Genomic DNA, 11467 nt, shown 5'->3' with positions numbered 1-11467 from the left:
GAAGATCGGAGCGTGAGATCGACAGGCGGATTGGAGCTGCGTCCGCTATTATGCGGTCGCTGTACCGGTCCGTTGTGGTGAAAAGAGGTCGATCTTCGTTCCAGTACTCACCTATGGTCATGAGCTCTGGGTCGTGACTGAAAAAACGAGATCCCGACTACAAGCGGCTGATATGAGTTTTCTCCGTAGGGTGTCTGGGCGCTCCCTTAGAGATAGGGTGAGAAGCTCGGTCACCCGGAGAGAGCTCGGAGTAGAGCCGCTTCTCCTCCGCATCGAGAGGAGCCAGTTGAGGTGGATCGGGCATCTGGTCCGGATGCCTCCTGGACGCCTCCCTGGTGAGGTGTTCCGGGCATGTCCCACTGGGCGGAGGCCCCGGGGAAGACCCTGGACACGCTGGAGAGACTATGTTTCTCGGCTGGCCTGGGAACGCCTTGGAGTCCCCCCAGAGGAGCTGGAGGAAGTGGCCGGGGAGAGGGAAGTCTGGGCATCTTTTCTTAGACTGCTGCCCCAGTGACCCGGTCCCGGATGAAGCGGAGGAAGATGGATGGATGGATGGATGGATAATTTTGAATTTAGCAAATATTTCAGCCATATGCCATCAGCTTCAGTGTTTTCAGGTATCATTTTTAGCATCTTCAACTATCAGCACTAGCATCTTCATCAGCCAAATTCAACATACAGCATTCACACTAGTGTTATCGCAGGTAATGCTATATATCTAGTTTCATTTTTATTTTTTGTTTTTCTTTCTTGTACTAATGCAGGACACCAAGTCTTTAAACTGGGTCACAGAAAGACAGAAGTACCGCTGAAAGCATCTGTCATTTAGATGGATAGTAGATGGTGAAGCTCACCGCACCATGAGAGTCTGAATGATCTCAGGAAGCCAGACGTGAAGACGCTTTTGTATAGCTCTTCAATACAAATCAACCCGATCTCTCAACATCATCTGTGGCCTTCATGCGTTGACTGTGTACGAGATATACAGGCATTACTTGCATGTAGTGATGAGGCTGAAAACCTTTGTCAAAATAGAGCCTGCAGATGTGAATTTTTGCATGAATCTCGCTCGGTGTGAACAAAGCATCATGCTCTTCTCAATGTTCACAACACCTGATCTCAGATCACATTATGGCAAAAGTTAGAAGCCCTACAGTCAAATGAAACAGATTTGAATACATGTTTCGGTTGTTTCCTCAGCTTCAACAGATTGGACCTGCCGCCCTACAAGAGCTACGAGCAGCTGAAGGAGAAGTTGATGTTCGCCATCGAGGAGACGGAAGGCTTTGGTCAGGAGTGAAGGACGCTCACGGATGGGGTGCAGGAGTCTGCAGGAACGAATGCACTGCTGTTCAAATCAGGGAGCCTCTTCAGGAGGAGCTGGTGTTTGGTGGGGTGGGGGTGGGTGGGGTCACCAATGCATGAATGCACCTGTACCGTATTTCTATGGGAGTGCAGTTTTGGGGCTCTGTGAGCTGTCGGCCCCGTCCGACGCTGGCAACATTTTATTTCTGATCCTGCAAAGCTGCTCCAATCTCTGAGAATGCACAAGATCCCAAACCTCACCTTCCATGACACCTGCAGAGAATTCAGCCTCTTTGGCTGGTTGTCTGGGTCCTAAAGAGCTTCGGTTTAAGCAATAAGTGACAAAATTCTGTGCAGGATGGAGAAGGTGAGCTCTGTTTCTCACTGGAGTTCTCCTCCAGGAAGTAAACTACTTTGTTAGCTAGACTCGCACTTTAATCTGCATCTTTACTAATCATTTAGGCGGCTCTCTTTCAAAATGAGTTTAATGAAAGATGCATTGTTTAAGCAAATTGCAGCGCTCCATGTTAATGCTTAAATAACAGACAATCCTGGTGCTTGAAAGAGATTTGGGCCTGGCTGGTTTGATCTGCTCTGGGTGATGTTTGACCCGTGAAAGGATTCTTGGAACCTCCGTGGTTTGCAGTGGCGGTGACAAATGTGAAGCAACCCTGATCTGACCCTAGTTTTATAGGGCCAGAGCTTACGGATCAGAGTGTTCTGTACACATTTTGGAGATCCCTTAATTTTAGCTTTAATTCAGCTTTTACAGCTGGCGTGTTTTTAACTTACGTCGTGGAACAGAATTGGAATCAAAACAGAGAAATGACACACCAAAACAAAGTTGAACCAAATTCAAGTTTAGGTTTCGTTTCCAACAGAGTTGCATGTAGCTCCTCTAGATATGTAGCAGTGGGATTAGAGCAGCAGAGCCTTTGTCATGCTTCACGGCACGTCTCCTAGTGAATTAAAAAAATTACCATTTTTAAGAATTTAGCAATATTTAAAAAAAAGATGTAGTTTTTATTTTCTGAAAAAAAAAACGCTTTTTCCTTCTGAACTGAAGTGTCTTCTCTCTAGGAAAACATCAGATGGACATAAATGAATGTTTGGTTTAGTTTATCGCCGATGGTAGATTCTCCAGCAGAGCCGTTTTAACCGATTATTTCACAGATTGCATACAAGTGTTCACTGATAGTCTGTGTGTGTGTGTGTGTGTAAAGGAAAATCTGTGAGGTATTAATACTTATTTGGGAAAAGTTCAAACATCTCATTAACATTTTAGAAGATGTAATAAACTAACCAGCTAGTTTTTATTTTTCTATTTAATGACTCTGTAAAACGGCGGGTGTTGGAACTGAGGAGCGCCGGCTTCAGGTGTGTTATTCCGACGGCACTTTCTCCGGCCCTGAAGGCTGGAGCCTCTAGGGTTCCAGGACGATCGCTGTGGGGCATCGTGACCCCCAGCTGTGCGTCAGAGACCAGAAGATTCCTGTGGATAAACTGGGAGACGAGAGCTGCTGGTGTAAAAAGCAAACGCACCCGTTTGACACTCTTCTAGGTTAGTCACCGTAAAATTGAGTGACACCGCGATTGAGTAAATGTGTAAAAATCAAGTGTTTTATTTCCTCCAACATCCACTAAACCACTGTCACTCTCCAGCACACGCAGAGAAGCTGTAAATGGTGTCAATAACAATTATTCTTTTGTAAAAGGTTTTAATAAGATCGCTCTATTTTCTTTCCATGTTTGATTTCTGATGTACATGAAAAATTGTGTAAAATAGTCACATTAATAAATTAAAATCCGTGCTTAACATTTTAGTTTGAATTTTTGTGCGTTTTAGGGGGAACTGGAGGAAACTTTCACATGGGATTCTGAATTCTCAGTTTAATCAAGGATTTTTTGTGAATTCCCATCAGGCATCACTGCAGTTAGTTTGTGTTAAAAAGTCTAAAGACAACAAATGAACAGCACTAAATGAGAATGTCATCAAAACATTTTAAAAAATGGTTCTCAGCCACATTTGTTAATCGGATCGTTTGTCATCCACTAATGATTAAGACGCTCGAATGAAGTTTATTTTTGTGTTTGTTTCATTGTGATTCAAACTAAGGGATGTGAAATTTTAGGAAAATCAAAAACTAAATATTTTAGAACTTCAAACAAGACCTTTCTTTTGTTTTCAGTTGATCCGGCCCCCGGGCCTTGACTCTGACACGTGCATAAAGCATTAATATTGTTAATGTGTTAATAAAGCTCGTCAAGGAATCTCACAAAGATACCAAAAATTGATCAAAGGATGATCAGCATGGGACTCGATTTCAAAACATTTGTTTTACTCTTAATTTAGGATAATTTTAAGGCTAAATGAATAAAAAAAATAAAAAAACATTTAAAACATGAACAAATTTCCAGTTTATTATTTTTGATCAATGAAAGTGAATAAATGCACATTCAGCCAGTAATAATATGGACATGCTCCAAACATCATCTTACAGTGAAAAACATTAAATATATAAATAACGTTTTAATTTAAAACAAAAGTTTGAGAATTTCCCAGAATTCCATGCTTTGTTCTCTTGTCTTTAAAGTGAAGGCTTTACTTAGTGACTCCAGGAAATGTTCATTAGCATATTCTATAGACAAGGCTGTTGCAAAGAGGTTTGGTCATTGCACTGAGCGAGCACCTCGCCACCTTCATCCAGCCCCTCCTCTCTGTCCATCTGCCTTTCAATGATGATGATGGCGGCAGCACAGCTGTGGTCGGGCGTCCCCGCCTCGCCCTCCACTGCTGGTTCCAGTTGGAGTTCTCTCGAACCATCTTCCTCCTCCTTCTCTCCATCACCTCCTGCATCTCTCATTAGGCCACGCCCATCACCCTGCCCGCCTGCCTCCTCGGCCATCGGCAGCCCGGCTAGCTCGTCTTCCTCCGCCGCTCCCACGCCGTTTCCCGCCGCCGGACACTTGTGATCCCTGAAGTAGCTCTGTCGGGTGAAGCCCTTGTTGCAGACGGAGCACCTGAAGCGATAGTTGTCCGTGTGGGACTGCTGGTGCTCCAGCATGTGAGCCCGGCGGCTGAACGTCTTCTGACAAAACAAACACTTGAAGGGTTTGATGCCTGGAGGACAGAGTTGATGAGAATGAGAGCAGAAATGCACTGAATGATCTGTAAAGCTGCATTGATCGTTCTTCAGGAAGAGAACAAACATTGGAACATTTTTTCAGTTTAATTTGAAGCTGCTCACCAGAGTGCGACAGGATGTGGGCTTTGAGTTTGTCGGGTCTGTTGAATTCTTTGGTGCAACCCACATGTGTCCTGGTGACGGTGAACGGTTTGAGCATTAGGACCCAGGAGTACAAAGTAAAGAGAGACAGATTCCCTCCAGAGAGCCTCACCTGAAGGGACACTTGTATTTCTTGAAGGGCTCGTGGATGAGCATGTGCCGCTTCACCTTGTCCTTCCTGTTGAAGGTGGCATCGCAGAGCGAACACTTGTATGGCTTTTCTCCTGCAAACAGGTTTAACGTTCACCTTTGACCCTTTGACACAACGAAGCAGACAGTGGAGCGGCGTCTTCACACCTGAGTGAATGCGAGCGTGCAGTTTGAGGTAGTGCTCCGTCTTAAAGGCCTTCTTGCAGATCTGACACTTGAACCTTCCTCCAACGCCGTGAGTGGGCAGATGGCGTCTGAAGTATCTCTCACACGGGAAAACCTGAGGGTGGTGGGAAAAAGAGCGGATGAAGGTGGAAACCTGGAGAGTGTGCAGCTCTGCAGGTGTGGGCTCTACCTTCTGACAGTGTGGACAAGGAAAGCTGTGGGAGGCAGTCAGCAGATGTTCCTCCAGGGCTTCCTGAGTTGAATATCTGCTTTGACATTTTACACACCTGTAGAGGAAATGGAAAAACTCTTTGTAATAAAAACAACCAACTACAAGAATAATACTAGATATATATCATTACCTGTAATAATACTAGTGTGAATGCTGTAAGCTGAATTTGGCCGCTGAAGATGCTAGTGCTGAAAGCTGAAAATGCTGAAGCTGATAGCTTGCTAAAATATTAGCTAAATACCAAATTAGTCTAAAAACTGGTAAAATGTCTAGTTTAGCCAAAACAGCTTGCAAAAGCTAAAATATTAGCTAATTTGTAAATTAGCCCAATAAACTGAATTAAAAGCCTAAATTAGCCAAAACAGCTAGCATGTAGCTGAAATATTAGCTGAACTCCAAAATAGCCTAAAAAATCTAGAAAATGCCTAAATAGCTCATTTCATTGGAGCTCGCTACAATGAAGCTCGATGCAGCGGAGATCGTTAGCTCGCTACAATGGAGCTTGCTAGCTTGATTGCAGCTAACTAGCTCGATACAGCAGAGCTAACTAGCTCGCTATAATGGAGCTTCCTAGCATGCTAAGCCGTCCACGGGGAGGCTGGCTAGCATAGCGGGCCAACCCACTGAGGGTCCACTTGAGCCAATGTGGGCAAACACAGGTGGGTCCACCACAGAAACTGCAGACGAAATCATACAGGCCCACATTTTCTGCCCACTTTTAAACCATATGGGCCCACTTGGCTTAGCTGGCTGGGCTGCCATTGAAACTCCTTATTGGCTAAACACACCTGATCCAGGTAATCAGCAGCAGATAAGACAGGATTTCTATAAAACCAGCAGGAGGCCGGTCCTCGAGGACTGACTTTAGACACTCCTAATGTAGATGTAGGAGAACGTGCTCCTGGATCTCCTTCGGTCCTTACCTGTACACGGCGGCCTCCTTGTGCGTGCTCTGCTGCGGGCAGAAGCAGTGGGAGTACTGGTGGACTCCCAGCTCAAAGAGCGATGGGAAAACTTTGCTGCAGAGATGGCAGCGGTACGTCAGCTGCTCCTGGTGGGTCCGGATGTGTTCTAGAAACTGATCCAGCTTCTGGAAGGTCTGGCAGCAGGACTTCAACACACACTTGTAGACCTGCAGGAAGCAGATGTTCTTGCGGTTTGGTGATTTCTCCTGAATTTCCTCCTGATCTGTACTCACCTGCTCCCCTTTGTGCTGGGTCAGGTGGGACTTCAGCTGGAAATACGTCCTGAACTTGCCGGCGCAGAACTGGCACTGGTACGAACTGTCTATCACAACGATCTGTTTGGTCTGAGCTTGACCCGGCAGGTTCTGGTCGGACGGCGCGTCCGTCTGCATCTGGACCGGGGGCTGTTGGCTCTGAATCTCCTCCCCTTGGTTGGACCCGGGATCAGCCGAAGACTCGGACACGCTGTCCTCCAAATCCTCGGCTGCCTCTGCGGTACAGAAGGGAGATTTCACAGGGAGGTGAACACCGGAAATACAGACAAGCAAGCCCACAGAACCGGGTTCTGATCACTTCAGCGCAGCTTCAAAGCTTAGCTCTTTAACACCGGAGCTCCAGTGTTTATGTTCTTTGATTTACTGTAACTTTACAACCATTAACAGCTCAGCCGCTTTTCTCCTCTGCTGGAAATATCGTGTTAACGGTTGAAAAGTTACAGTATGTCACAGATTTTGTGTCTAAGCGTTACTGGCGACGCCTCAGGTGTTACAGGGTTAAATCCTTTAAGCCAGGAGTGTCGAACTCAATCGCAGAAGGGGCCAAAATCCAAAGCACATCGTCGAAACACGTCGCGGGCCGAACAGGATAAACATTTATTGAACACTCCAAGACTACATTTTGTAAACTTTAAAACCGTAACTTTTTATGTGTGTTTACCTGCAATAATCCTAGCGTGAATGTTGTAAGCTTAATTTGGCCTCTGAAGATGCTAGTGCTGATAGCTAAAGATGATGAAATTGATAGATAAAAACACTGAAGTTAAAAACTTTAAAAAAAAAACAAGGTTAGCCAAAAAAGCTAGCATGTAGCTAAACTTCAAAATAGCCTAAAAAACTGAAAAAAAGCCTAAATTACCATAAACAGACAGCATGTAAATATTGGTCTAACTCCAAAAACAGCCTAAAAAATGTTAAAAAGCATAAATTAGTCAAAACAGCTCCCATGCAGCAAAAAAAATTAGCTAAATTCTGTAAAGTCCAAAAAGCTAGCAGAAATGCCAATTTTTAAAACTTTAAAACAGTAACTTTTTAACATAATTATGAATAATAAAAAGGTAGGAATATTATTCAAGAATAAATCAACTTAAACTTTAAATAACTTTCAATATTTTACTCTACGTAAAAATGTACTTTGTTAAAATTATACAAGTTAGCAATGAGCGCAAGATAACATCTGGTCATTAATAACAATAAAATAAAATGATCTGGAGGGCCGGAGAGAATTACTTGACTTTGACATGTTTTAAACTTTCATGCATAAATTGAAGTTTTAGCCAGGGAAACCAAAATTTTGTCTTTACTTTCAGATTTTCCTGGGAAAATCATGGTTTGAAAATCCCTTTCCTCTTTGTTTTTAGTCTGCTGGAGAGTCTGTTTGCATTCACACTGCAACCACCTGAACCAAATTCACTATCAAGTGAATCAAGAGCCTCAGTTTCAGGTGGATACGCCCAACCATCCATCAGCCAAATAAGGTGGAATTATCAGGCAAATCATTGTCTAGTTTTCACATGTGGTCTAAACAGGAAACCTGATTTCCTCAAGAACATTTCTGCCCAGACACTCAATAAGTTTGAAAATCCAGATATTTTTTAGCTCTTTGCTAATGAGACGGATAAAATATCCTTCGGATGTTCTGTTTGTGGTGGAGCCAGCTGTCACCTGCTTCCTGTTGCTCGGATTGCGATTGCTGAGAGCCGTCCTCGCTCCCGTCAATTTGCTGCTGCGATGCCCCGCCCCCCTCCTTCTCATTGGCTGAGACTGGCACCACCTTCACGGTGATCGGCAGTCGGGACACGGTGCTGGCCACGCTCATAGGCCACACCTTTAAGGTGGAAATAGATGCTGTTAGCAAGTGATCAAGACATTTTTACATCTAAATAAAAGCTGCCACATTTTTTAAGTTCATTTTTCACGGTAAAAACTGTTTTCATTGGTGTTCGTTTGGTCCAGGGGTCTGCAACCTTCACCCACTTTTTAAAACATTTTAGTTTAACCAAAGAGCCACAGTGGAGGGTAAAAGAGGTTGCAGACCTCTGATTCATGCTAACCTGGTGATGATTCATAACCGAGACTCTGAAACATCTAAAGGTGATTGCTTTCATGTTGAAACTAGACAGATGTCAGATCCTGAGTCCCATCTGCAGTTTCCGCTTAAGGCAAAAACTTTCCAAACTGAACATCACCGACATTTTTTACAGCAGCCTTTAGAAGAAAGGCTGCAGATTCACACTCGATTCCAGGAGGTTTTACTGCAGAAACCTTGTGAGTCTGCATGTGCTTCTTCACGTTGGACTTCTGGGCGAAGGCTCGGCCGCAGACGATGCACTGGAACGGTTTCTCCCCCGTGTGGCTGGAGGGTGAAAGCAGACAGTCACTTCAGAGCAGACGGCTCCATGACGCACCTGGCAGGTAAACTCACCTTCTGATGTGCTGCTGAAGGTCAAAGTTTTTGGTGAAGGTTTTGTCGCAGAAACTGCACTTCAGCTTCGGACCTTTTCCCTTCAGCTGCTCTGCTGTGGGTTAGAGACCAGGAAACATCCCCGTTTATGGTTTTCAGCGGCTGGTAGGACTTTGATTGGAGCAGATCCTCACAAATGTCAGTGAGAGGATCTTTGAGACCTCCTTACCTTCTGTGTGCTGTGACCGGACACAGCCGTCCAGGTTTATTGTCAGTCAATATTTTCACGGACCGGCCTGTTCCAGGCTGAAGTTGGCGTTTGCTTGATTTATTTATTTCTAAGCCTCCAATTTCTTCAACTTTTTAGGATAAAGTTTATTTTCATCCTCTTCATAATTTCTGCAGCCTGCTAAACTTTATTTGTACTGTAATTATTCAAATGTGATTCAGATTTTACTTTAACTCAAAACTGTCCAAGTGGAAGCTAAAAAAATCAGACGCCAACTTCAGCCTCTCAGTCACTAAAACTGGTATTTTCTAACAAATGTGAACAACTTTATTAGCAGCATTAGACAGCCTGAATATTCTGCATTACTATTATGGTCTGCAGAACAACAGTAACAATGAATCCATGTTTGGAGTAAAGATTCCTGGTTTTTGTCTGTTGCATGCAGATTTCTTTTATTTTGAAAGCTCTTCTTCCGTTTCCTCTTTTCTGTCAAAAGAAACTTCCAAAATACGTTTGGTTTTTTTGTTAACTTTTCTAGCTTGAGAGTTTTCAGTTTATCGGTCGGCGCCACTGCTTTATAAAAGTAGCAGACGGATCCTGGACGTGACTGAGTGACTTGACACGAGTCGAGATTGAGTCGCATGAGGTGGACATTAGAGATAAAACAGAAAAATGTCGAGTCATGCTTTTAAACTGCTGAAGAAGTGTTGTAATTCATTCATTTCCTATGGAGCATATTTTGCTCAATATTTCAACAACTATAAAGTTTATTAATACCAAAAATAGCAGCAGTAATGTCCTGAACAATAGTGATTGAGTTTTTACGTGCTGAAAAACGTACGGAAATGAGCCGGAGAACCACTATAGTGTGAATGCTTACTAAGCAATCCCACAATTCCACAGAAACAAATCAGATGAATGCATTTTCTCTGCATAGATGCCTCCTCTGGACTTCATCAGGAAGCTGCCGCCTGACAGGACAGATGCTGTTGGGAACATCCTCTCCTGAGTCGTTCCCTTCGGCGTGCTCACCTGTACCTGCGCTGGAGTTTTTCTTGGCGCTCCTCGGTTGTTTCGGAATGATGACCTTCTCAAAGTCCCCCAGCTCCGCCATGTTGCTGGTGGCGCTGCAGGTCTTGGTTTTGGCGGGCTGCTTGTCGGGGCTGTAGATGGGGGGGCTGCTGAAGGACTGGCTCTCCACACACTGACTGGGCACCTTCAAGGTAAACAGAGTTAACAGGAGGAGTTCCCCACCACCAGGATGGGCGGGGAAGCCGTCTTCACCTGGACGGGATGGTAGGCCTGCAGACCCAAGCTGTGGATCTCAGCTCCGCCTCCGCCGGCCGCCATGTGGGGCATGGCGCTGTAGACCTGAACCACGGAGCTGCTGTGACTGGACGGGACCTGAGAGGAGAGCGGCTGCTGGGCGGGCGCTCCAGCCGGGAGCGGGTGGGCGGCTGTCTGGCTGGAGGGTAGACTGAGGGGGGGCTGCTGCTGCTGGTGGTGAGGATGATGATGGTGGTGGTGGTGATGCTGAAGATACGATACTCCAGACGTGTGCATGCTCAGATTGCTCTGTAACACATCAAAGTTTAGAGATGGGGTTGCTGTGGGCAGTCATAAAGGGGGAGGGGCTTATCACCTGTACAGGTGTCTGCATGCTGGCCATGGGCTGGTCTATGGAGGTGAAGGCTGAGATGGCCGACATTAGAACGTCATCGCTGACCAGCACGTTTCCTTGGACCAGTGTGTGCGTCAGAGGAGACGGAGGGACGGTGATGTAGGTGGACACCTGACGGAGCAGAAATGAGAAATGAGCGTCTGCTGACACGCCCCCTCCAGCCCCATCCCCACCTCCACCTCTCACCTGTCTGTTGGCGGGATTTTGCTGCACGGAGCTGATTGATGGGACGGGCGCGTAGATGTTTGTGGAGGCCAGGGACACCGTGGACAGGGAGGGGGCTCCGGAGTGGCACTGCTCCCGCTTGTGAGTCATGAAGGCCGGCAGGGAATTGAACTGTTTCTTACACTTCCCACACAGGAAAACGTCCTCGTCCTCTGCAGGAAGAGCCGACAGAGTCACGAAGCTACAAGAAGCTCCCAAACATCTAGAGCAGGGGTGTCGAACTGAATCCCACACGGGGCCAAAATCCAAAACACGCCTTAGGTCGCGGGCCGAACAGGATAAACATTTATTGAACACTTTAAAACTACATTTTAAAACTTTAAAACCGTAACTTTTTAACATCATTATGAACTATTTTAATAGCATTACCTGTAACAATGCTGTAAGCTGAATTTGGCCGCTGAAATCGCTGAAGCTGATAGCCAGCTAAAATATAGCTAAATGCCAAATTAGCCTAAAAACTTATTTTAAACAGCCTGAATTAGTCAAAACAGTTAGCATGTAGCTGAAATATTAGCTAAACTGGAAAATAGCCTAAAAAATCTTAGT

General features: G+C 45.1%; 2 protein-coding genes across 4 annotated transcripts in view; one reads left to right on the top strand and one right to left on the bottom strand.

Moving 5' to 3' along the window:
* Nucleotides 1-3123, top strand: part of itchb (itchy E3 ubiquitin protein ligase b) — a gene marked incomplete in the record, with an annotated part of 34535 nt that extends 31412 nt beyond the window's left edge. Inside the window, 1 exon segment of the mRNA XM_024292566.2 lies at nucleotides 1201-3123. Coding sequence (XP_024148334.1) covers nucleotides 1201-1300 — 100 coding nt within the window.
* Nucleotides 3124-3699: 576 nt separating this feature from the next.
* The window catches only part of znf341 (zinc finger protein 341), a 10308-nt gene continuing 2540 nt past the window's right edge, over nucleotides 3700-11467 (bottom strand). For 2 of the 3 annotated variants that reach the window (XM_024292780.2, XM_024292782.2), the window contains 14 exons: nucleotides 10880-11070; nucleotides 10655-10804; nucleotides 10297-10587; nucleotides 10045-10228; nucleotides 8805-8898; nucleotides 8645-8735; nucleotides 8045-8207; nucleotides 6338-6594; nucleotides 6063-6271; nucleotides 5098-5194; nucleotides 4890-5022; nucleotides 4705-4816; nucleotides 4554-4624; nucleotides 3700-4426 (listed from right to left, as the gene is read on the bottom strand). In XM_024292780.2, coding sequence (XP_024148548.1) covers nucleotides 3945-4426; nucleotides 4554-4624; nucleotides 4705-4816; nucleotides 4890-5022; nucleotides 5098-5194; nucleotides 6063-6271; nucleotides 6338-6594; nucleotides 8045-8207; nucleotides 8645-8735; nucleotides 8805-8898; nucleotides 10045-10228; nucleotides 10297-10587; nucleotides 10655-10804; nucleotides 10880-11070 — 2525 coding nt within the window. In that variant the 3' untranslated portion in view covers nucleotides 3700-3944. The remainder of the gene's footprint in view (nucleotides 4427-4553; nucleotides 4625-4704; nucleotides 4817-4889; nucleotides 5023-5097; nucleotides 5195-6062; nucleotides 6272-6337; nucleotides 6595-8044; nucleotides 8208-8644; nucleotides 8736-8804; nucleotides 8899-10044; nucleotides 10229-10296; nucleotides 10588-10654; nucleotides 10805-10879; nucleotides 11071-11467) is intronic. The other variant, XM_024292781.2, reaches the window with a different exon arrangement.

The sequence above is a fragment of the Oryzias melastigma genome, linkage group LG7, assembly GCF_002922805.2.
Source record: "Oryzias melastigma strain HK-1 linkage group LG7, ASM292280v2, whole genome shotgun sequence".
Lineage (NCBI taxonomy): Eukaryota > Metazoa > Chordata > Actinopteri > Beloniformes > Adrianichthyidae > Oryzias > Oryzias melastigma.
The sequence above is the reverse complement of the archived record's forward strand: the minus strand, read 5'-3'. Positions and strand labels throughout refer to the sequence as shown.